General features: G+C 62.4%; 2 protein-coding genes across 3 annotated transcripts; both read right to left on the bottom strand.

Annotated features, from left to right (window-relative positions):
• Window positions 1–72: 72 nt before the first annotated feature.
• On the bottom strand, window positions 73–11638 carry ECH1 (enoyl-CoA hydratase 1). The gene is made up of 10 exons (XM_074277853.1): window positions 11488–11638; window positions 10613–10799; window positions 2543–2631; window positions 2057–2181; window positions 1925–1973; window positions 1780–1844; window positions 1640–1710; window positions 1486–1557; window positions 1141–1291; window positions 73–344 (listed from the first exon to the last, which is right to left on the bottom strand). The coding sequence occupies exons 1-10, from the start codon at window positions 11621–11623 to the stop codon at window positions 240–242; spliced, it is 1050 nt and encodes a 349-aa protein (XP_074133954.1). The 5' UTR covers window positions 11624–11638; the 3' UTR covers window positions 73–239.
• A 1860-nt stretch (window positions 11639–13498) lies between these two features.
• On the bottom strand, window positions 13499–23926 carry HNRNPL (heterogeneous nuclear ribonucleoprotein L). 2 transcript variants are annotated; one of them, XM_074277840.1, is made up of 13 exons: window positions 23573–23926; window positions 22099–22217; window positions 19963–20200; window positions 19790–19875; window positions 19119–19215; window positions 18869–18941; window positions 15649–15720; window positions 15257–15537; window positions 14928–15049; window positions 14472–14673; window positions 14314–14371; window positions 14111–14206; window positions 13499–13858 (listed from the first exon to the last, which is right to left on the bottom strand). In XM_074277840.1, the coding sequence occupies exons 1-13, from the start codon at window positions 23924–23926 to the stop codon at window positions 13800–13802; spliced, it is 1857 nt and encodes a 618-aa protein (XP_074133941.1). In that variant the 3' UTR covers window positions 13499–13799. The 2 variants fall into 2 exon arrangements, with proteins under 2 accessions (XP_074133941.1, XP_074133940.1); XM_074277839.1 differs by having other exon boundaries at window positions 15257–15720.
• Between the last annotated feature and the right edge of the window lie 550 nt (window positions 23927–24476).

Below are 24476 nucleotides of genomic sequence, written 5' to 3'. Positions count from 1 at the left end.
CATCTGGTTCCCCCCCCCCTCCCCGCCCCAGCTCACACCCAGGAGGAATAAAGTGCACTTGGAGTCACTGGGTTCACAGAATGACTTTATTAGTGACACAGGTGACCCCCACACCCCATCAGGGAATCCGGGGATGTGGAGGGGGTCAGGAGAGAGAACCCACGGCCTCCGTGAGAGGGGTCCGGCCTCCAGGGGGTCAAAGGGCAGTGGGAATGGGGGTGTGTGGGGGCAAAGAGCATTCAGAGTTTGGAGAAGGTGACGCTCTTCAGGTCCTTCTTCTCCAAGGAGGCCTGGACGGACTTGGTTATGTCCTCGGTCTGCAGCATGCTCATGTTCCAGGCAGTCTAAGGAGAGAGAAAGGGGGGGCACTGGTCATTCACTTGTGGCTGGCTCTGGGACCCATCTGGGGTTTCCTGGGGAGCTTGCCATTTCCCTCTCCAGCTCATTTGACAGATGAGGAAACTGAGGCAGACAGGGAGAAGTGGCCTGCCCAGGGTGCCCAGCTGGGATGCGACTGGGGGTAGATTTTTCCCTGGGCAATGCCCCTGCAGAGACCACCCAAAGCCAGATGAAGGAGCCTGGCTGCAGAGGCTCCTCCTGGCCCTTCCTCCCTGAGCCTTACTGCCATCCCGGGCCCCTGAGACGCTCCTGAACAACCCCTGGGGGTGCTGGGAGCCCAACCTGAGCTCAGCCGGGCCTCAGATGGGCCTGATTGGGGGCCCTGGCTGGCACAGCCTCAGCTTCCCCATCTGTAAAACAAGCTGGAGAAGGAAAGGACGAGCCCCGCCGGGATCTGGCCCTCCAGGAAAAGGGTCCCAGAGGGTCCGACCTGGCCGGACGACCACCTCGAACCCGCCCCCCCCGCAGCCTCTGGCCCCACCCACCCCCACACTCCTCCAGCTGAGGCTGAGCTCGGCCCCCACCAGCTTATGGGCTGCAGTCCAAGGGCTCTCCCCAGTACTGGCCAGGAGATGAGCGCCCGCTCCCATTTTCCGCCCTCCTTGCCTCCTCGAAGCTCCTCCCTCCCTCTCTCCCCCTCCCCCGGGGGATTTCCTTTCATCCCATGAGTCTGTTTGCTTGGGGTCTCCCTCCCCAAGGCAGGGGCGGAGCACCCAGCAGGGGGCCGCAGGGCGGGCTCACCATGAAGTTGAGCCCTTCGGCCACGCTGTGGTCCCGCGAGTAGAGCAGGTTGATTTTGGTGCCCTGCACCGCCACCGGGCTCTTGCTGGAGATCTCGCCCGCCAGACCCAAGGCCGCGGCCAGCAGGGACTCGTGGTCCTGAAACACGCGGCTGGGGGCCGGCGGACAGGCCCCGGGTCAGCGCCCGGAGGGAGGCGGAGCCCCGGGGCCGGGCCTGGGGAGCCCGGGCGAGGAGGGGGAGGGGCCTCGGGGATGGTTTGGGGAGCCCAGGGAAGGAGGGGGAGGAGCCTCGGGATCCCCCCAGGGTCAGGGCCGGGCCTGGGGAGCCCGGGGGAGGGGCCTTACTTGACCAGGCCGCTGCTCAGGGCTTCGTCGGCCATCATCTTCCGGGCAGTGAAGGCCAGCTCATTCACCAGACTGGGGAGGGGAGGCGGAGCGGTGAGGAGACCCTGGCCCGGCCGCCCCCCCCCCCCCGCCCCCAGCCCCTGGCGCTTGGCACCTCTGGCTCCCTAGGATCCTGGGCAGGCGCTGCAGCGTCCCCACGTCGGCAGCCAGCCCGATGTCCACCTCCTGCGGGTGACAGGAGGGTCAGGGCTGCCCTCGCCCCGGAGCCCCGCCCTGCCGAGCCTCTGCTCTCACCTTCACCTGGAACCAGGCGTCCTGGGCGCAGTACCTGATGTCACAGGCCGAGATGAGGTCCACCCCTGCAGGGTGCAGGCGGGAGGTGAGTGGGCCGCCCGCGGGCACAGGGCCCGGCCCCCAGCTCCGGGCCTCCCAGACTCACCTCCCCCGATGCAACCACCGTGGACCGCGGCGATGACCGGCTTGGGGCACTGCGAGGAAAAGGGGCTCTAGGAGCTGCCCAGGCCCCTCCCCCAGCCCCCCCCCCACCCCCCCCCCCCGCGGGCAGCCCCACCTTCTCGATGACAGTGAAGGTCTCCTGGTATCTGGAGATGAGCTGGCGCAAGTTCCAGCTGACGCGGGCGGGATCATCCCCTCGGGGCTGGAGAAGGTCTCCCGCCATGTCCATGAGGTCGATCCCTGCGGCGGAGATGAGCTGGGGTCCCCCCCTCTACCCCCGACACCCCCCTCCAGTCCCATCTCCATCTGGGCCGCTATCTGTGACACGGGGAGCCCCTCATGGCGCAAAGCGGGGACCCCCTAGCATAAGCCACTCCCTGGCACCTTGTGGGGTCCCCTCCAGCCCAACTACAGCCTCGTGGCCCCAAACCCGGTGCTCCACTGCTGCCGGCCGGGCGGGGCTCCTGTGAACAGGACCGGGGTTCGACTCCTGGGGCCTCCGTCTCCCGCTACGGAAAAGGCCCGCCCACAGGTGTCTGCTCCTTGCCGCAGGTGGGAGAGGGGGCTCAGCCTGAGGAAGGGGAGGGGGCCCGGCAGGCACCTGCCGAGAACATCTTCCCGGCCCCCGAGATCACCACAGCCCTGCAGCGCGGGTCCTGGCCGATCTTGTTGAAACACTCCACCATCTCCCTGAGAAAAGGGCGCCGGGTCAGGACGGGAGCCTCGCCCCCATTCCCCTTCTTTCCCTGGGCTATCCTCTAACTCCCTTCAAGCCTGGGCTGTCCCACCTCCCCGTGCTCGGGCTGTCCCACCTCCCCGTGCTCGGGCTATCCCACCTCCCCGTGCTCGGGCTGTCCCACCTCCCCGTGCTCGGGCTGTCCCACCTCCCCGTGCTCGGACTATCCCACCTCCCCGTGCTCGGGCTGTCCCACCTCCCCGTGCTCGGACTATCCCACCTCCCCGAGCTCGGGCTATCCCACCTCCCCGTGCTCGGGCTATCCCACCTCCCCGTGCTCGGGCTGTCCCACCTCCCCGTGCTCGGACTATCCCACCTCCCCGAGCTCGGACTATCCCACCTCCCCGTGCTCGGGCTATCCCACCTCCCCGTGCTCCGGCTATCCCACCTCTCTGAGCTCGGGCTGTCCCACCTCCCCGTGCTCGGGCTATCCCACCTCCCAGTGCTCGGGCTGTCCCACCTCCCCGTGCTCGGACTATCCCACCTCTCTGAGCTCGGGCTGTCCCACCTCTCTGAGCTCGGACTATCCCACCTCTCTGAGCTCGGGCTGTCCCACCTCTCTGTGCTCGGGCTGTCCCACCTCCCCGAGCTCGGGCTGTCCCACCTCCCCGTGCTCGGGCTGTCCCACCTCCCCGTGCTCGGGCTATCCCACCTCTCTGTGCTCGGGCTATCCCACCTCTCTGTGCTCGGGCTGTCCCACCTCCCCGTGCTCGGGCTATCCCACCTCCCCGTGCTCGGGCTGTCCCACCTCTCTGTGCTCGGGCTATCCCACCTCTCTGAGCTCGGGCTGTCCCACCTCCCCGAGCTCGGGCTGTCCCACCTCCCCGTGCTCGGGCTGTCCCACCTCCCCGTGCTCGGGCTGTCCCACCTCCCCGTGCTCGGGCTGTCCCACCTCTCTGTGCTCGGGCTGTCCCACCTCTCTGTGCTCGGGCTGTCCCACCTCCCAGTGCTCGGGCTGTCCCACCTCCCAGAGCTCGGACTATCCCACCTCCCCGTGCTCGGGCTGTCCCACCTCTCTGAGCTCGGGCTGTCCCACCTCTCTGTGCTCGGGCTGTCCCACCTCCCAGTGCTCGGGCTGTCCCACCTCCCCGAGCTCGGGCTGTCCCACCTCCCCGTGCTCGGGCTGTCCCACCTCCCCGTGCTCGGGCTATCCCACCTCCCCGAGCTCGGGCTGTCCCACCTCCCCGTGCTCGGGCTGTCCCACCTCCCCGTGCTCGGGCTATCCCACCTCTCTGTGCTCGGGCTGTCCCACCTCCCAGTGCTCGGGCTGTCCCACCTCTCTGTGCTCGGGCTATCCCACCTCTCTGTGCTCGGGCTGTCCCACCTCCCAGTGCTCGGGCTGTCCCACCTCCCCGTGATCGGGCTGTCCCACCTCTCTGTGCTCGGGCTGTCCCACCTCCCAGTGCTCGGGCTGTCCCACCTCTCTGTGCTCAGGCTATCCCACCTCTCTGTGCTCGGGCTGTCCCACCTCCCAGTGCTCGGGCTGTCCCACCTCTCTGTGCTCGGGCTGTCCCACCTCCCAGTGCTCGGGCTGTCCCACCTCCCCGAGCTCGGACTATCCCACCTCCCCGTGCTCGGGCTGTCCCACCTCTCTGAGCTCGGGCTGTCCCACCTCTCTGAGCTCGGGCTATCCCACCTCCCTGTGCTCGGGCTGTCCCACCTCCCAGTGCTCGGGCTGTCCCACCTCTCTGTGCTCGGGCTATCCCACCTCTCTGTGCTCGGGCTGTCCCACCTCCCCGTGATCGGGCTGTCCCACCTCTCTGTGCTCGGGCTGTCCCACCTCCCAGTGCTCGGGCTGTCCCACCTCCCAGTGCTCGGGCTGTCCCACCTCTCTGTGCTCAGGCTATCCCACCTCTCTGTGCTCGGGCTGTCCCACCTCTCTGTGCTCGGGCTGTCCCACCTCCCAGTGCTCGGGCTGTCCCACCTCTCTGTGCTCGGGCTGTCCCACCTCCCAGTGCTCGGGCTGTCCCACCTCCCAGTGCTCGGGCTGTCCCACCTCCCCGAGCTCTGACTATCCCACCTCCCCGTGCTCGGGCTGTCCCACCTCTCTGAGCTCGGGCTGTCCCACCTCCCTGAGCTCGGGCTGTCCCACCTCCCCGAGCTCGGGCTGTCCCACCTCCCCGAGCTCGGGCTGTCCCACCTCCCCGTGCTCGGGCTGTCCCACCTCCCCGAGCTCGGACTATCCCACCTCTCTGAGCTCGGGCTATCCCACCTCTCTGAGCTCGGGCTGTCCCACCTCCCCGAGCTCGGGCTGTCCCACCTCTCCGAGCTCGGGCTGTCCCACCTCTCTGAGCTCGGGCTGTCCCACCTCCCCGAGCTCGGGCTGTCCCACCTCCCCGTGCTCGGGCTGTCCCACCTCCCCGAGCTCGGACTATCCCACCTCCCCGTGCTCGGGCTGTCCCACCTCTCTGAGCTCGGGCTGTCCCACCTCTCTGAGCTCGGGCTATCCCACCTCTCTGAGCTCGGGCTATCCCACCTCTCTGAGCTCGGGCTGTCCCACCTCCCCGTGCTCGGGCTGTCCCACCTCCCCGTGCTCGGGCTGTCCCACCTCTCTGAGCTCGGGCTGTCCCACCTCCCCGTGCTCGGGCTATCCCACCTCTCTGTGCTTTGGCTGTCCCACCTCCCAGTGCTCGGGCTGTCCCACCTCCCCGAGCTCGGGCTGTCCCACCTCCCCGAGCTCGGGCTGTCCCACCTCCCCGAGCTCGGGCTGTCCCACCTCCCCGTGCTCGGGCTATCCCACCTCCCCGTGCTCGGGCTATCCCACCTCTCCGAGCTCGGGCTATCCCACCTCTCCGAGCTCGGGCTATCCCACCTCTCTGAGCTCGGGCTGTCCCACCTCTCTGAGCTCGGGCTGTCCCACCTCCCAGTGCTCGGGCTGTCCCACCTCCCAGTGCTCGGGCTGTCCCACCTCCCCGTGCTCGGGCTGTCCCACCTCCCCGTGCTCGGGCTGTCCCACCTCCCCGTGCTCGTGCTCGGGCTGTCCCACCTCCCCGAGCTCAGGCTGTCCCACCTCCCCGAGCTCGGGCTGTCCCACCTCCCCGAGCTCGGGCTGTCCCACCTCCCTGAGCTTGGGCTGTCCCACCTCCCCGAGCTCGGGCTATCCCACCTCCCAGTGCTCGGGCTGTCCCACCTCCCCGAGCTCGGGCTGTCCCACCTCCCCGTGCTCGGGCTATCCCACCTCCCCGTGCTCGGGCTATCCCACCTCTCTGAGCTCGGGCTATCCCACCTCTCTGAGCTCGGGCTGTCCCACCTCCCCGTGCTCCGGCTGTCCCACCTCTCTGAGCTCGGGCTGTCCCACCTCCCCGTGCTCGGGCTGTCCCACCTCCCTGAGCTCGGGCTGTCCCACCTCCCCGTGCTCGGGCTATCCCACCTCTCTGTGCTCGGGCTGTCCCACCTCCCAGTGCTCGGGCTGTCCCACCTCCCCGTGCTCGGGCTGTCCCACCTCCCCGTGCTCGGGCTGTCCCACCTCTCTGAGCTCGGGCTGTCCCACCTCTCTGAGCTCGGGCTATCCCACCTCTCTGAGCTCGGGCTATCCCACCTCCCTGAGCTCGGGCTGTCCCACCTCCCCGTGCTCGGGCTGTCCCACCTCCCCGAGCTCGGGCTGTCCCACCTCCCCGTGCTCGGGCTGTCCCACCTCCCCGTGCTCGGGCTGTCCCACCTCCCCGTGCTCGGGCTGTCCCACCTCTCTGAGCTCGGGCTGTCCCACCTCTCTGAGCTCGGGCTGTCCCACCTCTCTGAGCTCGGGCTATCCCACCTCTCTGAGCTCGGGCTGTCCCACCTCCCCGTGCTCGGGCTGTCCCACCTCCCCGTGCTCGGGCTGTCCCACCTCCCTGAGCTCGGGCTGTCCCACCTCCCTGTGCTCGGGCTATCCCACCTCTCTGTGCTTTGGCTGTCCCACCTCCCAGTGCTCGGGCTGTCCCACCTCCCCGAGCTCGGGCTGTCCCACCTCCCCGTGCTCGGGCTGTCCCACCTCCCCGTGCTCGGGCTGTCCCACCTCCCCGAGCTCGGGCTGTCCCACCTCCCCGAGCTCGGGCTGTCCCACCTCCCCGTGCTCGGGCTATCCCACCTCCCCGTGCTCGGGCTATCCCACCTCTCCGAGCTCGGGCTATCCCACCTCTCTGAGCTCGGGCTGTCCCACCTCTCTGAGCTCGGGCTGTCCCACCTCCCAGTGCTCGGGCTGTCCCACCTCCCCGTGCTCGGGCTGTCCCACCTCCCCGAGCTCGGACTATCCCACCTCCCCGTGCTCGGGCTGTCCCACCTCTCTGAGCTCGGGCTATCCCACCTCTCTGAGCTCGGGCTGTCCCACCTCCCCGAGCTCGGGCTGTCCCACCTCCCCGTGCTCGGGCTGTCCCACCTCTCTGAGCTCGGGCTATCCCACCTCTCTGAGCTCGGGCTGTCCCACCTCCCCGAGCTCGGGCTGTCCCACCTCCCCGTGCTCGGGCTGTCCCACCTCCCCGAGCTCGGACTATCCCACCTCCCCGTGCTCGGGCTGTCCCACCTCTCTGAGCTCGGGCTGTCCCACCTCTCTGAGCTCGGGCTATCCCACCTCTCTGAGCTCGGGCTATCCCACCTCTCTGAGCTCGGGCTGTCCCACCTCCCCGTGCTCGGGCTGTCCCACCTCCCCGTGCTCGGGCTGTCCCACCTCTCTGAGCTCGGGCTGTCCCACCTCCCCGTGCTCGGGCTGTCCCACCTCTCTGTGCTTTGGCTGTCCCACCTCCCAGTGCTCGGGCTGTCCCACCTCCCCGAGCTCGGGCTGTCCCACCTCCCCGAGCTCGGGCTGTCCCACCTCCCCGAGCTCGGGCTGTCCCACCTCCCCGTGCTCGGGCTATCCCACCTCCCCGTGCTCGGGCTATCCCACCTCTCCGAGCTCGGGCTATCCCACCTCTCCGAGCTCGGGCTATCCCACCTCTCTGAGCTCGGGCTGTCCCACCTCTCTGAGCTCGGGCTGTCCCACCTCCCAGTGCTCGGGCTGTCCCACCTCCCAGTGCTCGGGCTGTCCCACCTCCCCGTGCTCGGGCTGTCCCACCTCCCCGTGCTCGGGCTGTCCCACCTCCCCGTGCTCGTGCTCGGGCTGTCCCACCTCCCCGAGCTCAGGCTGTCCCACCTCCCCGAGCTCGGGCTGTCCCACCTCCCCGAGCTCGGGCTGTCCCACCTCCCTGAGCTTGGGCTGTCCCACCTCCCCGAGCTCGGGCTATCCCACCTCCCAGTGCTCGGGCTGTCCCACCTCCCCGAGCTCGGGCTGTCCCACCTCCCCGTGCTCGGGCTATCCCACCTCCCCGTGCTCGGGCTATCCCACCTCTCTGAGCTCGGGCTGTCCCACCTCCCCGTGCTCGGGCTGTCCCACCTCTCTGAGCTCGGGCTGTCCCACCTCCCAGTGCTCGGGCTGTCCCACCTCCCAGTGCTCGGGCTGTCCCACCTCCCCGTGCTCGGGCTGTCCCACCTCCCCGTGCTCGGGCTGTCCCACCTCCCCGTGCTCGTGCTCGGGCTGTCCCACCTCCCCGAGCTCAGGCTGTCCCACCTCCCCGAGCTCGGGCTGTCCCACCTCCCCGAGCTCGGGCTGTCCCACCTCCCTGAGCTTGGGCTGTCCCACCTCCCCGAGCTCGGGCTATCCCACCTCCCAGTGCTCGGGCTGTCCCACCTCCCCGAGCTCGGGCTGTCCCACCTCCCCGTGCTCGGGCTATCCCACCTCCCCGTGCTCGGGCTATCCCACCTCTCTGAGCTCGGGCTATCCCACCTCTCTGAGCTCGGGCTGTCCCACCTCCCCGTGCTCGGGCTGTCCCACCTCTCTGAGCTCGGGCTGTCCCACCTCCCCGTGCTCGGGCTGTCCCACCTCCCAGTGCTCGGGCTGTCCCACCTCCCCGTGCTCGGGCTGTCCCACCTCCCCGTGCTCGGGCTGTCCCACCTCTCTGAGCTCGGGCTGTCCCACCTCTCTGAGCTCGGGCTATCCCACCTCTCTGAGCTCGGGCTATCCCACCTCTCTGAGCTCGGGCTGTCCCACCTCCCCGTGCTCGGGCTGTCCCACCTCCCCGAGCTCGGGCTGTCCCACCTCCCCGTGCTCGGGCTGTCCCACCTCCCCGTGCTCGGGCTGTCCCACCTCCCCGTGCTCGGGCTGTCCCACCTCTCTGAGCTCGGGCTGTCCCACCTCTCTGAGCTCGGGCTGTCCCACCTCTCTGAGCTCGGGCTATCCCACCTCTCTGAGCTCGGGCTGTCCCACCTCCCCGTGCTCGGGCTGTCCCACCTCCCCGTGCTCGGGCTGTCCCACCTCCCTGAGCTCGGGCTGTCCCACCTCCCTGTGCTCGGGCTATCCCACCTCTCTGTGCTTTGGCTGTCCCACCTCCCAGTGCTCGGGCTGTCCCACCTCCCCGAGCTCGGGCTGTCCCACCTCCCCGTGCTCGGGCTGTCCCACCTCCCCGTGCTCGGGCTGTCCCACCTCCCCGAGCTCGGGCTGTCCCACCTCCCCGAGCTCGGGCTGTCCCACCTCCCCGTGCTCGGGCTGTCCCACCTCCCCGTGCTCGGGCTATCCCACCTCTCCGAGCTCGGGCTATCCCACCTCTCTGAGCTCGGGCTGTCCCACCTCTCTGAGCTCGGGCTGTCCCACCTCCCAGTGCTCGGGCTGTCCCACCTCCCAGTGCTCGGGCTGTCCCACCTCCCCGTGCTCGGGCTGTCCCACCTCCCCGAGCTCGGGCTGTCCCACCTCCCCGTGCTCGTGCTCGGGCTGTCCCACCTCCCCGTGCTCGTGCTCGGGCTGTCCCACCTCCCCGAGCTCGGGCTGTCCCACCTCCCTGAGCTCGGGCTGTCCCACCTCCCCGAGCTCGGGCTATCCCACCTCCCAGTGCTCGGGCTGTCCCACCTCCCTGAGCTCGGGCTGTCCCACCTCCCCGTGCTCGGGCTATCCCACCTCCCCGTGCTCGGGCTATCCCACCTCTCTGAGCTCGGGCTATCCCACCTCTCTGAGCTCGGGCTGTCCCACCTCCCCGTGCTCGGGCTGTCCCACCTCTCTGAGCTCGGGCTGTCCCACCTCCCCGTGCTCGGGCTGTCCCACCTCCCTGAGCTCGGGCTGTCCCACCTCCCCGTGCTCGGGCTATCCCACCTCTCTGTGCTCGGGCTGTCCCACCTCCCAGTGCTCGGGCTGTCCCACCTCCCCGTGCTCCGTGCTCGGGCTGTCCCACCTCCCCGTGCTCGGGCTGTCCCACCTCTCTGAGCTCGGGCTGTCCCACCTCCCCGTGCTCGGGCTGTCCCACCTCCCCGTGCTCGGGCTGTCCCACCTCCCCGTGCTCGGGCTATCCCACCTCCCCGTGCTCGGGCTGTCCCACCTCCCGTGCTCGGGCTATCCCACTTCTCTGTGCTCGGGCTATCCCACCTCCCCGAGCTCGGGCTATCCCACCTCCCCGAGCTCGGGCTATCCCACCTCTCTGAGCTCGGGCTGTCCCACCTCCCCGTGCTCGGGCTATCCCACCTCCCCGTGCTCGGGCTATCCCACCTCTCTGTGCTTGGGCTATCCCACCTCCCCGAGCTCGGGCTATCCCACCTCCCCGAGCTCGGGCTATCCCACCTCTCTGAGCTCGGGCTGTCCCACCTCCCCGTGCTCGGGCTATCCCACCTCTCTGTGCTCGGGCTATCCCACCTCTCTGAGCTCGGGCTATCCCACTTCTCTGTGCTCGGGCTGTCCCAAACTGTTGCCCTGTGATCTCTCCTCTTAGTGGCAGCCCCAATTCGTACCCATCCTCCAAAGTCTCCTCCCCGCCCCCACCCCATGGCACTCCTTGGGCTGGCCCTCACTCCTAGTATCCCCAGCTCGCCCCCCCTAGCCCCCTGGGCCGGGCCCTGCGGGCCTCGGGGGCTTCCGCCGCTACAGGCTGGAGAACCATCGCCCAGGAGGCCACTCCCCTCCCCGGCCCCGCCCCCTCAAGCCCCCAGCCCCTCCCCCGCGCAGACCTCCAGAAGGCCCTGTTCATGGCATTCCTCTTCTCGGGCCTGTTTAGCTGCACGTGCAGGACGTGGGCGCCCGCTTCGGTCACTCGCAGGGACTCGTAGTCGTGCTCCTTGGCCTGGGAGGCCGCCAGCTCCTCAGCGGAGCTCATGGAGCGCGGGCCCAGCCGGGGCTTGTGGCCGGCCACCAGTTCTTGGTTTGGGGGTGGGGGGAAGCAAAGAGAGACCCCAGTCAGTTACCCTGAATTTCAGGAAAACAAGTGGGGCGGGGCGGAGCTGAACAAGGAAAGCTGTGGGAGGGGGCTCCAAAGAGACTAGGAAAGAGGAGGGAGACCGAAGGGGGAGGGGGCTCCAAGATTAGGAGAGGAGGACTGAAAGAGGAGGGGGCTCCAGGGAGAGAAAGGGAGGGCGATTGGCGGGGAGGGGGGGCCTTTTGGTCTGGGCGAAGATCCATTTTGTGGGTGAGAGGTCATGGGGCCTGGAGGTCCAGAGCACAAAAGTGGGAGAAAGGTCAGGAAGAGCCGGGCTGGGGGAGGGGCGGGTGGCGGGGGCTGGGGGACGGGTGGGCTGGCCGCTTTCTCTGGGGAAAGGAGGGAGGAGGCGCCTGACGGGGGCGTAAGTGGAGTGAAAGATCATTTGGGGGTGGAGGCGGGGGCGTCTGGGGGATCGTGGCTGAAGGAGAGGAGAGGACGCGGGTGGGATCGTGTCAGAGCGAGGTCATCAGTTGAGACACCGGCGAGAGTGAGCCCACACTGGGGGTTCAGAACTTGGGGGGCTGGGGTACAATGGGTCAGAGGTCAGAGCCAGGGAGAGAGCTACCCTGTCCCCTGCCGCCCCGAGGTCATGACCTCCACCCCGGACCCCCGGACTAGGGGACTCACGCCGCAGCAGGAGGCTCCGGAGCCCGCGAGAGCCAGAGATTGCCGCCGCCATCCTGAGCAAAGTGGAGTGGCGGGGGCGGGACAGCACCATATTAAAGAGGGCAGGGCCCGCGGCCATTTTGGAGACTGCCGCCATCTTGAGTGAGGGCAGCGCTCGGCAGCGGGGTAGGGGGCAGTGCGCAGCGACCATATTGAGAAAGATCAGAGCGCCATCTTGTTTCCCCAGCCGTCAGCGCGCCCTGAAGGCGTCCTGCCGCCATGATGAATGAGGGCGGAGGGGCGTGGCCTCTCCCTGACCCCACCCCTTGTCCGGCCTCGGGCGCCGGTAGGCCAAGGGCTAGAGAACGAAGCGCGGCCTGACGGGGGCGCCCTCCTCCCCTAGCCAAGCCTCAGTTTACCCATCGGTAAAGCGGAGAATGTCAGAGCGGACGAAAAAAATTATGTAGCCAGTTTGGAAGGGATCCACTATACCCAGTGGGCGGGGCCTGGGGAAGGGAGCCCCACCCCCACCCCCACCCCAAGGTACTGCATCAGTCGGGGAAGGAGGGAGAAAGGGAGGGGGAAAAGGAGGGATGGAAGGGAAAAAGAGGAAGGAAAAGGAAGGAAGGGAAAACGGAGCTAAAGGAAGGAGAGGAAGGAGGGCTTGGGCCGAGCCCGGTGACCCGGCCTGCAGCTTGGGCTCTTCCTGCCCGGTCTGATCTCCAGCTTCCTTTGTCGTGGTCACTACACTGTGGGGATGGCCACCATTTCTCATCCCCTTGGGCTGGGAAGCCTGCAGTGCCGGCCCCGGCAGCCGCTGTCCCTTCATCCTCGGTCCCTGTGCCCTCCAGTGCCAGCTGCCCTCACCCCCTCGGGCACCTCAGGTTCCCCTTCTCTTCCTTTGAGGTTCGGGGCCTTCCTGGCTGTGCAGACGTTCCCAGAGCACGACCTCAGACAACTTTTCTCTCCTTCAAACACCCCAGGACTGTCCTCATACCCGCTCTTTAGTTTGGGGGGGGTGCCGTTTAATGACCTCAGGCCACCTCTCTGCACCTCATTCATTTTCAGTCTCCTCTCCTGGCTCACTAATGGCTTTGCCATCAAAAGCCATCTGCAAGGAGCACCTCCCTCTCTTAAAGTCCAGCTTCTGGCCCGGCCGCTCTCCCCAGTGACCAGGGGCCACATCCACTTCTCACCGTCCCCAGGGCAGCCTTTGACCCCATGGTGCTCCCGTCTCCTCGGCTGCCCTCCTCGGACTCTGGCCCCGGCCGCCGCCTCTCTCCTTCCCCTGACTTTAACTCTTTCCAACTCTACCTTTCCTGTCCCAGCCTCCCTGCTGCCCTTCAGAAAGAGCAAGTGTCCAATACTTTTATTTAAAATCTGCATGTCCTAGCCCCCCCCCCCCCATGCTTGCCCATGTATGGCCAGGGTAACACCCTTGCTCCCGGACCCTCTGGCTTCTCCTCTCTCTGGTCCTCCTCACCCTCAGCCCAGTATCTAGGCTGTTGTAAAAGGCCTGATATCATCCCTGAATACCCTGTCTTCCCGGGGCTCACTCCCCCTGTAGGTCAGGGGGCCAGCCTGGCCTCTCCCCCACTCCGTCCTCATTCAGCCCCCTAAGGATTTCCTAAGGCACAGGATTGGTTGGTCCTACCTACCTCTCCCCCCTCCCCACCAGCACCTCCCCATTGCCTCCCAAGAGGAAATACAAGATGCGGCCTGTCCCATTTCCAGCCTCCTTACCCCTCACTTCCTGTCCTGCTGCAGGCTCTTCCACAACCTGTCTCCTCTCTTGCTTCCTTTAGGCCCTAATTAAAACCTCTGTGTTCCAAGTGCCCACTAGCTTCTTGGTCTTTTTTTCCACAAGTGAAGCTACTCAGGGTTGGGAACTGTCCTTTACCCCGTGTCTGCTCAGCCCGAGCCGTTACACAAACACAAATTAATTATTAGACATTTCCCGCCAGCATTGGGGAGCCAAGGTAGTCCCCATGAGGAGAACAGACTGCAGATGGAAGGACCAAGAAACACTCTCTGATCATATAACCACAATGTTTATTTTCCAAACAATTTTATTGAAATGTGCTGGAAGCACAGGGGCAGGCAGCACAAATGTATGAACAGGAAAAAAAAAAAAATCACATGTACAATAATTTCAAAAAGTGAAGGTTAATCTTGGAGATGGAGACTCCCCTTTCTCCAGACTTGCAGGGTTTCCATTATGGTTAAGCCTCTACTAAAACTAGCATTAGAAAAGGAATACAAGAACTGTTGCAAAAAACGGCAGAAAGGAAAGGCGGGTGGGCTTCCTGCTTGGCCTTGACCTGGCGGTGCAATTAGGAAGCGTGTTGGGCGGTGGAAAAACACAGCTTCAGGGTGTAGGGGTACGGACCGTCTGGGGAGAAGAAGACACAGCAGGTCAGGGTGGGGAGCCTCTTCCACTTTCCAGATCCCAGCCCCCCAGTTCTGAGACCTGAAAGCCTGGGTTCCCCTAACCAGAGCCCAGGCCATGAGTAATACCGCTACCGCCTGCCCAGGCGTCCCTGGCCCCACTTGGGGCTCTCGACCACCCTTTGGCAGCACACACCCTGGGTCTGGGCCCCAAGCTCTCTCCCACCCTTCCCGAGGCTGATCCCTGGCCACTCACTTGGATTCTTCATCTGGTAATGGTTCAGGAAGCCCAGGGTCTCCAGGGCATCGCTCTTGGACTCCCACTCCAACAGGCCAGAGGAACTTCTTTCACCTGCAACCAAAGTGCCCAGAGGTCATGAGAAGGGCCAGGTCACAGCTGGGGCCAGAGGTAAAAGCTGTCGGCACCCACCCCCACCCCCAGGGTCTGCCCTTACTTACTTTTCCCTGAAAACACCTTCACTGAAGCGGGCCGCTTCACTCCGAGCTCATCGCAGATCTGGAAAGCAGGGAAAGGAGACCGAGGCTTAGAGCTGTGGCGAGGGGTCCAGGCTGAGGGGACTGGGAAGGGGGAGGAGGGGGACGGCCCCCACGCTCACCTCAAAGAAGTTGTCTTCGGTCACCTCCAAGGGCGCGTTGAAGAAGTGCAGCACGTTGCTGGGGTGCTGGATTCTGTTCTTGGCCGCCTGCTCCGGGGTCGAGAAACGGTTGTTGCGTGAGCCACTGAAGTCTTTGTAGCTGCACGAGCCGTCCTCTAGCCCATAAGACTGCCCGGGCATGATGGCCTGCTGCTTGGAAACGCTGTGTGTAATGGGGAAGACCAAAAAGACCGTTACTCTGTGCCCCGGGCTCCTTCCTGGCTACCCTGGCCTCCCACTCTCTTCCTGGCAGTTTGGTGAAATGCCCAGTAAGAAATCCAGTCCCCCAAAATGCTGTTTGGAGGCCAAGGCCACGGGGAGTTGACCTCCTCGGGCTTCCTTTTGCCCCTTCCCCTCTGACCCCTCGCAGGCCAGCCCCAAGGAACAGAGCCAGAGCTGGGGGAAGGAGGTACTTACCACACGTTCAGCTTCTGTCCAAACATGAAGTTGTTGTTCAGGTGAGTGATCGCTCTGTCCACTGCATAGCCGTCCGCCATCTCCACCATGGCCGCCCCTGGCTTGCTCTTCATGAATTTAACCTTCAGAGAGAAAGGCAGGGCCCCCCCCCATCAGCAAGCTTCGCCCAATGGGCCAGGGCCGTCCTTTCTCCCCACTCGTTCGCGAGGAGTCGGTCTCCCTGACAACTTCAGAGAATTGCAATTCTGCCCAAGGTCTCAGCCCAAAGGCCAAGGGTCAGAGGCCGGGCTTCCTTGCACCCCAAAGCTTGTTCTGGCCTGCCGGCTCACCTTCTCCACATTGCCGTAGAGACAGAAGACATTGAAGACCCGGTCACAGTTCATCTTGGACTGGTCAAGGCCATATACCATCAGCACAGGGCTGTCTGCGTGGGGGCCATACTCAGGCGGTGGGGGAGGGGGCGGGGGGTGGCCATACTGAGGGCCATATCGGCTTGGGCCCCGACGATGGCCCCCCACTGGTGGGCCCATCCTTCTCCCTTCGTAGTGAGGTGGAGGGGGCCCGTAGCCCTCATCATGGTAATGGCTGTGGTACCCACCGTGAGGCCCTCCTGGGGGGTGGGAAGGAAAGAGAGGGAGGACGGGTGAGAATTTGCGGGGCGGACGGCGGGCAGGGTCGCATGAGCCACGGGAGTCCACGGAGGGGAACCCCCTGCCCTCACCATATTCTGCGGGATGATCTCCCAGGAGAGGAGGCTGTCTCTGACGCTTGTTTGGATTGCTGCCGGGGTCACCTGTGGACAGAGAAAAATGTCAGCGCCTCATCCTGGAGGAAGGGGAGACTTCCTTCCCTCTCTAGGGGCCTCTGCACCTGTAGTAAGAATTCTCCAAGCCCCAGGTATGGCAAACCATACTGAGCCGGCTGTCCCAGGGGCTGCTGGGAGCTAGCTTCCTCTTAAGGCCACGTGAGGCTAGGGGCAAAGGCCTGAAGCCTGAGTGTCTGTTAATAACAGAGACAAACTCGGTTCTTCCAAAGGCTGGAGAAGCCTTGGGAAGGGAGGGGAGGGGGTCATGCAGTCCCTCTTCCTACTAAAGGGCCAGACACCCTATATTTTAAGAGAGGGTCTCTGCCCTCTTTCTTCTGCAAGACACCTCCAACCCCAACTCCATCCTAGACTACAGGAAGCTAAGGGACGGTACAAAGGGAACTTCATCCCAAACGGTTAATGGACCTCCAGTCACCTAAGAAACCACGGGCCCGTAGGAGAGGTGCGGGAGAAAACGTACACGTCCAAACTGCACGGAACCGAGGCGCCCTGGAAGGCCTACCTCGCCTCCCCCGACCCCACTCAAATCTGTCTGCGTTTCTCGGGTCCTTGGGCATGGTCCCCGGAATCCACCTCACGTGGCCACTAGGGAGTAAAAGCTAAGAACACAAGGTCCCGGCACCCCCTCCCCCCAGCCCCGAGGAGGCTGACAAAAGCAGGAATCCGTTAAAATGAGCAATCATGGACAAGGCGTGAACGTTCCCGGAGTCATACAATGTTGCCGTCCCGCCAGCTGCATTTCATACTGGGTTTATTCCAACAGTCAGTCATTACAAAGATGGAAAAGGGCTACTTACAGCAGTACAGAGTACAATGTCCATTTGTCACATAAAACAAATCTGTATTTTCTCTTACCATTGGACGCTTCAACAGTGAGTTAGCACAGTTCTGAAAGATGGCGTCCCATCAAACATACACTGCGACCCTGCATCACATGGTTTTACAGTCATAAATACAATTTACGTTACAAATCCGCTACAATTTTTTTTTCAATTTATTTTTCTTTTCAAGTCATTTTTCTGATTAAACAAAACTGGCTCACAGATGTTCTGTCCTCAGCAGAGATCAGAAAGTGGCCAATAGTGGTGTATAAGTGGAAAGTGTTCCTTCCTCCGTGTTTGCGCCTCCTCAACATTTGTGTGCTGCGGTGGGGTGCGGTGGAGGGGTGCGGCTTGCTGCCTGTGTAGCTGGCTCTCCGTGTACGTGTCTGGCGACTCTGTTATGCGAGTGTGCCCATGGCCCCGCTATGCCCGCCTTGTGCCTCGGGACGCGCCCCAGCTACGCGCCGGGACATCGCTGTGTGTTCTGAGCTGTTTTGACCCTTGTTGGGGTTGGTTGGGGTTTGGATCTCCAGTTGGTACGTATTAGGTGGGCAGCCGATGACTGCAGAGAAAAACCAAAACGGAAAAAAGGAAAAAAAGCCCTCCCCAAACCAAAAAACTTAACCAATATGGCGAGGAATGGAGAGGAGGATCCTACAGTCTTGGAGGGCCACTGGAATCTACTTCGGCTTATGAAACGTTCTCCGAAAAGAGCGCCGCTGGGCTGGTTAGGAGAAAACCTCTGTTCTGTGTTTCCTACTTCTGTGTACATTCGTGGGTTCAAAGTTTGATTTTGACTTTATTTAAAAAAAAAAAAAAAAAAAAAAAAAAGAAAAACCACCATAATAAAAAAAAAAGCAGCGGCTGCCGCCCTGTTGAGTCTCTCTGTCTCTGTCTCTCTCTGTCTCTGTGCTTGTAGCTGTTCCTTGGAGCGCGGTGTGGTGTTCTTGATGTAGTGAGCTCAAATCTGCGGCTGTTTCTGGTACCTGAAGGAGGCTGCGTGTTCTCTCCAAGAAGAGCTAGGGGGTCCTACCCTGTGTGTTGGTGAGCGATGTACAGAGGCAGAGCCGCCAAGGGAACGGTCCCCAGGGGGGCCGCCGAACCCCTGCTCGCTCCGAGCGCCAGGGCGGCTCCCCGCCCTGCTTTTGTCCCCCAGCCTTGGGCCAGGAAAGGCAAGGGCCGTCAAAACCAGAGGCCTGCCCCTGCCGCTCTGCACATGTTCTACTATGTACCTTGGAGAAGAAAGCTGGGCTTTCCATGTTTCTGTTACAACTCATGTAATGCCATTGCTCTCCCTGGGATTCACCAATGTGGGGCTGGCCTCAGGAACCGAGGACGGCCCAGCACGATGAGGAGCGGTGGGGGAGAAGCCCCCCTGCCCTGCCACTTCCCAAGCCTCCGCCCCCCGCGGGAGTCAGGGGAGGAGCCCCGGGGGTCTTCCTCTCTACACAAGCCCGAGGGCAGCAGCGCCACTCCCCACCTTCTCCAACCAAGAAGCCAGCTAAGTCTTGGTGAGGGAAGGGCCGGCCGCTCACGTCCCCCGCGGGTGCTACTGGCCGAGCAACAAGGTGGAGGACGCTCCCCTACCCTGACTGAGGACAGAAATCGTCCTCCTCCCGCCCTGGCACGAGGCCCGGGCCTGCCTGTGGCTTCTTCTAGGGCCCAGCCCTGAGCCTCAGGCTCCAGTCCAGACTCTCCCTCCCCCCGGCCTCACTTCTCTTGGTGCGGAGCTCCGAGCCCACTACTCTGCCTGCCTTCAGCCCTTGGGCCTTTCTGCCCTAGAGCACCTGTCACTGGGCTGACCCCTTGTCCCCTCACAGCGGACAATTTAGAAAAGAACTTCAAGGGCTGGGGCTCAGTACCGCCCCGGCACGCACTTCGCTTCTCTGGGCCTGGTCTCCCTGTCAACAACATGAGCTTAGGGGGGCAGACCAGAGAACCTCTGAGGTCCTTGTGCTCCAGTCACCAAACTGCCCTCAAGGCCGGGAGGGGCTATCCCCAGGGCCAGTGGCCAAGGGCGGGGCGACCCAGCCCATGGGCCAGGAGCTCAGGCAAAGAAATAGCTTACAGACAAGCTCCTCACCCCAAGACCCGGTCCCACAGCCCATTCTTTTCCCGCTCGGGTGCCAAAGCAGAAGCCGTGAGCCAGCCGCCACAGAAGACCCCTGCTCCCTCCCTGACCTGTCTAAGTCCAATGGCATTACATAACACTGAGGCCGACCTAGGAATGTGCGAGTTCCCCGACAGGCATGGCGGGCGGGGGGAGTGAAAGACAAAGAAGGCAGCAAGGTTACCTTGTCCACTGAGGTTGGGGTTGGTATAGTCCCAGGTATCCTGATCATTCTTGAACACATTCAGACGTGTCGGCTACACACAGAGAGAAACAACGTCAGGTCGGAGGCGACACCACCTTGGCGCGACATTCGAACGGCAGCAGCATCTGCCGGGCAGTCGGGAGCTCTGGCGCCAGCCCCGCCCCGGGCCCAGAGACCACCGGTCCCCTTTTGGGGTCTGGGCAGCCAGTCTGCCAGCAGGCTCACTCACCTTAGCATATTCAATCTTAAGGGTACAACAGCCAGAATAGATGTCCGCCCCATTGAGGGACGCTTTGGCTCGCTGAGCACTCTGCACGGAGTCGAATGTGAACACTAGTTAAGGAAATGGTCCTCAGAGAGAAACAAACCATGCCAGCCTGTACCAACCCCGGCCTTCCCCCGGGGCATGTGTCCGACTGGACCAAGAGCCACAATGGCCGACTCCGGGTGAACAACCCACAGTAAGTAACGGCTCCCATGTCTGTAATGCCTTATGGATCTGAAAAGCACATCTTGTAAAAAGCAGCAGAGCCTGGGCAGCAATGGCGCAGAGTGTAGAGCGCCGCCCTGGAGTCAGGAGGACCAGAGTTCAAATGCAATCTCAAGTGCTTGCCACTTCCTAGCTGTGACTGGGCAAGTCACTTAAGCCCAAACACCTCAGAGAAACAAACCAGCCTACCAGCAGGGCCAACTGTGCCCACGTTATACATGGGGAAACAGTCTTTGTGGTTAAATGCCTTTGGGATGTGCCCGCCACAGCAACACCCAAAGCATCCTGTTCCCAACAGCAAACTACAGCCGTCACCAAAATGCCACCTGGGCAAGCCAAGGCGGCCATATCCCAACCACCTGCCTCTCTCCACTTCTGGGGGCTCCGCACACCCCAGTCACCAAGGATATTCTACCATGGCCTGGACGCCATTCTTTCGAAAGATGACAATTCTCTGGACAGGACCACAAGGGTTGCAGATGGTATAAAGGACATCCTGAGGAACCAGAGACAAGAGATGGTCAGCAAACGCCCCAAACTCCTCCCGGCCTCCCCCGACAGCCCCGACAGCCCCCCGGCTCACCGTTGTAATGGAGTAGATGGGATTCAGGATAGTGAAGAGCAGCACGCTGTTGACACTACGCGAGTCGTCTGTGTCTCCGGGCCGGGAGATCTTCTGGCTGGTCGAGTAGTTGACAAAGGCGGGGTGGCCAGCAATGTAGATCTGGTTGTCCGCTGCATAGTTCACAGCGTTGCAGGCCCCCAGGATGTCCTCGAACTCCACCAGAGCCTGCCTCTTTTTGGGCATCACCACCACATAACTAGGAGAAAGGAGGCGTCTTCAGAACTCCCAGAACACTCCAGGGAGCAGCACGGCGAGGACCGACACGTCTTGACCCAGAACGAATGTGAGCGCCGAAACATACACGGAAGGAACCCACTGAGCACTGCCCAACTCCTCCGGGTTTCAGTGTATAAAAGGACAAGCTAGTTCCCAACTGCGGCAGTGAATTACAGGACTGACTCCCTTAGGAGAGGCGGCGATGGGGGAGAGTTAAGGGGCAGGAGGCCGCAGCCCACCAGGGCAGCTTTGTTGATGCCGCAGCAAAAGGCCAGGATTTTTGAATGGAAGACGGAGTGATGGCTAATTCTGGCCAGAAACACCACTGGATTTTAGATTAGTGCCAGAGAGGCCTCAGGAATTCTGTGCAACGCTCGCAATCTTACAAATATGGAAAACGAAATCCTATGAGGGCTAAGATAATTTGCCCAACATCACATAAATAGATAAATGGAGCAGCTCGGTTAAGATTTAAACCTGAGTTTTTGATGGCAGAAATCCAGTGAACCTCCCACTATACAACAAATGTGGGACCCCAACCAAGAAGGCCCAACCTTTCCTAAAAAGGCCTAAACGAAAACTCGAGGTTTGAGGGATAATGTGGACGACAAAGACTTGTCAAGGTCTGCACAAAACGGAAAAAATCTCTCTTAGAAGATATAAAGCAAACAAGTGAGCTGAACGGTTGAGACCAGGATGAAACGACAAGAGTCCCATCAACTGAAGTGGAAGCTCTAGGCAAAAGCATGGAATACTGGCATCCAGTCTTTGGTGGGAAAAACTGATAAATGATCAAAGGATACAGACAGACTCAAGAAGAAATCCAAGCTACTAATTTTATGCAGTTGTATGGGGATTTCTAGGGCTTTTTCTTGGCAAAGACACTGAGATGGTTTGTCATTTCCTCCTCCGGCTCATTTTAAAATGAGGAAATCTGAAGTGATTTGCCCAGGATCGTACATCTAAGAAGTGCCTAAAGACAGATCTGGATTCGTGAAGCTGGGTCTTCCTGACTCTAGGCCTCGAGTTCAATTCACCCAGCCTCCCAGCTGCCCCCAAATATTAGTTAAAGCAGACTGGCAAAGTTGACAATGACAAATGTTGCAAAGTTGTGTATATGTGTTGTTTTTTTTTGGGGGGAGGGGAGAATGGCACATGAATGCCATGTTGGTGAAACTCAATTGGTGCAGCCCTTCTGGGAAGCAATTTGGACCAACGCCCCAAGTCATCCAACCATGCAAACCCTTTGAAACAAATTACTTTGAGAGCTCAGAGGGTCCAAAGAAAGAAGGAAAGGGTTTCTGTGTCTAAAATTATTGAAAATGGCTATTTGGGATGGTATGGAATTGGAAACGATTCCCCATCAACTGGGGAATGGCTGACCAAGTTATGGCACGTCAACCTACTGTGAGAAAGGATGACGGGGATGTTTTCAAAATTCTGAGAAAACTTGGATAAAATGACAAAGTGAGCTGAGTCAGGAGAACAATCATAAAATAACAATAACATAAAAACAAACTTCGGAGGATTTAAGAATGGCAGTCAATGTGATGGCCAGCCATGATATCAAAGAATCAAGTTAGAGCTATGCCGACAATTTCTGGACGTGGTCAGTAGGATTTTGGTTGATTATGCAATAGGGATTACCAGGACTTTGGAAGGGTGAGCAGAAAGATGAAGGAGATTTATGACATATATGCTAATTGCAAAAAAAATTATTTAAATACAGAACTCTCCTCTATTCTGTACTTGAGAGCAGACAAATGATTAGATGAAAACTATTAGAGCACAAGGAGAGCACCTCAGACAGACTTGGCTAGGAAAGAAAATATGGAAGTTTCTCCAGGGCGCCCCCCTCCCCCCCAAAAGCCACCATACCTGATAGGCCCAAATTCCTGCAAGGCCTCCACAAGATCAGCTTCCACCACACCATCAATCAGGCCCCTTATGTGGACGACTGGGGAGGCTGGGGTTTTGTGGGGATCATCGTAATTTTCCTGAGGAAAGGAAACAAGGGCCTGTTTCATTTTCTCCCTCTAAGCTACTACTCACTTACAGAAACTACCGGGGAATCCAAAATACCTCAGATTCAAAAGCTCAGCCAAGAAATGACTGTGACGTAAAGACAAAAGCCATCAACAAAGCAAATTTGGAAAAATGGACAGCTGAGGCAAAGCCCCTGATGAAAGAGGCTCTGCCCCCCTCCCCCCTCCCCAGCAACACTAAGCTTCTGCAGCAAAGGCAGAGCCCCCAGAGGAAACTAGCTCTTCGGGAGATCTTAGATCTTAACCACCGAAAAGGGAGGAGGAAGCAGAGCCCATACAAGGACAGCCCTGCGCTCTGCTGCTGCAGCCCAAGCTCGGGACTGTTTGCCTTGGCTGGGCTCCCATGGAGTCTCGTGGCTAAAAAACACGGGGCAGGATGGGAGCCCCAGCTCTTCCTGGAATGTCGCGCCCCCCCCCAGCTCAGGCCAGCTAAGGTCACAGAACAGAGAGCCACAGGGGTCTCGGGCCATCGGGGGCACCCGTCCTTTTACTGGTGAACAAGCGGAGGCTCAAAGTGCCAAACCAACTTGCCGGGTCCCTCAGGGGCAGTGACTGGGCGGGGTTGGAACGGGTCTTCTGGGCTCCTTAGAAGGCAGGAAAAGTCAAATTTCACAGAGCAGCAGCCTAGCCCAGCCCCCCGGGGGGGGGGGGGGCGACCCTCGCCCAGAAACAGCAGAAAAGGCCCCCCAAGTGGGGGCTTGGAGGCTTCTGGGTCCTGACTACAGGAAGGGTGGGGTCGAGGGGGGAGCAGCCCCTCTCTGTGGGGAGGGCATATAGCCCGGGCCGGGGAAGGAGGCTTTAGCTACTTAGACGGCGGATATTTAAGACCATGGCAACGCGAGCAGCCTCTACAAGCGTCAGCCACAAAAAGAGAAAGGTACCACCACGTGTGACCAACAGACGGACCGGGAGAAGGATGGCAGACCCACTGCGCAGGCGCAAACATCGAGCCGCACATTAGCATCGCCCCCCTCACAGCCTGCGCGCGCAGCCTCCCAACTGCCACCCACGCGGGCGAGCCGCGCAAGCGCAAATTGTGGTGGCGAGCGCCAGCGGCCACCCCGACCGTCCTCCCTCCCCCGCCCCAGGAGCAATCGCCTCGGCGGCCCCGCGCACGCGCAGTGGCGGCTCCCGCAGCGCGAGCCCGACCGGCTCGAGTCTCCAAGAAAACGTTCGCCCCTCCCCCCTTCCCCGCGGCCCCAACGGCACGAGGCCGGCGCGCGCCCGCCCGGCCCAAAATGAAGCTCTCAGTCTGCTCGTCAGCCCACCCGCCAGCCCGGGTAGGCCCCGGCCCAGCCCCGCCTCACCCCACCGCCGCCGCCTCCGCCTGCCGCCCCGGCTCCTCCCCCGCCGCCTCCGTGCTGCTCGCCGGCGTTGTCCGTCTTTAGCCGCTTTGGGGCCCGGCCGCCCTCGCTGCCGCCGCCACCACCTCCTCCGCCTCCACCGTAGTAACGGCCGCCGCCGCCGCCACCACCCGCCGCCGCCATCTTCACCATGGCTCCCGCCGCCCGCCGGCGCCGCCGCTGCAGCTGCTGTGGTTCCTGATGCTCCTGCGGCTCCTCCAGTTGCTGCCGCTGCTCTTGCCGCCGCCGCCGCTTCTCCGCCCGGGGCAGCAGCCTCCGCGACATGGCGGCGCGAACCCGCCTCCCCCCGCCTCTCATTGGGGGAGGGACCCGCCCGTCACCCGCCGCCCCCTCCCGATAGGGGGAGCAACCCCGCCCCGCCCCTTCAACATTCTCATTGGTTCTTCTACATGTCACTCAGAAGCCAGTTCCGCCCCCCCGCCCGCTGAGGTGAACCTTGATTGGCTCTGGCTGGGCTACCGCTCCTGCCCCTCCTCCCTTGTGCGCGCTCCCGGCGCTTTGCCGCCTGGCAACAAAGTCAAGTCTGATAGGGCCCGGCCATGGCCCTCTTTGAGTTCGAGCCTGCTGTGCTCCCGGCGCGCAGGTGGAGCCCCGCCTCTCTCTGTGTTCATTGGCTAACTGCCTCGTCAGTTCAGCCGTACTCGAGGCTGATTGCTTCAGACCACCAATCTTCCTCCCGCGACCGTGATATGGTTTCCCCCCTCTCTCTCCTCATTGGTTAAGGTCATTGCCTGTCCGGAGATCCTCGACGTTGATTAGTGCCTTTGTGCAGAGGGGGTAGGGCGAGGCCACAATCACCTGCCCACAGGCACTGGAGAATCGGGAGGGGGAGCGTCACGTGGTTGGC

The sequence above is a fragment of the Sminthopsis crassicaudata genome, chromosome X (genome assembly GCF_048593235.1).
Source record: "Sminthopsis crassicaudata isolate SCR6 chromosome X, ASM4859323v1, whole genome shotgun sequence".
NCBI lineage: Eukaryota > Metazoa > Chordata > Mammalia > Dasyuromorphia > Dasyuridae > Sminthopsis > Sminthopsis crassicaudata.
The sequence above is the reverse complement of the archived record's forward strand: the minus strand, read 5'-3'. Positions and strand labels throughout refer to the sequence as shown.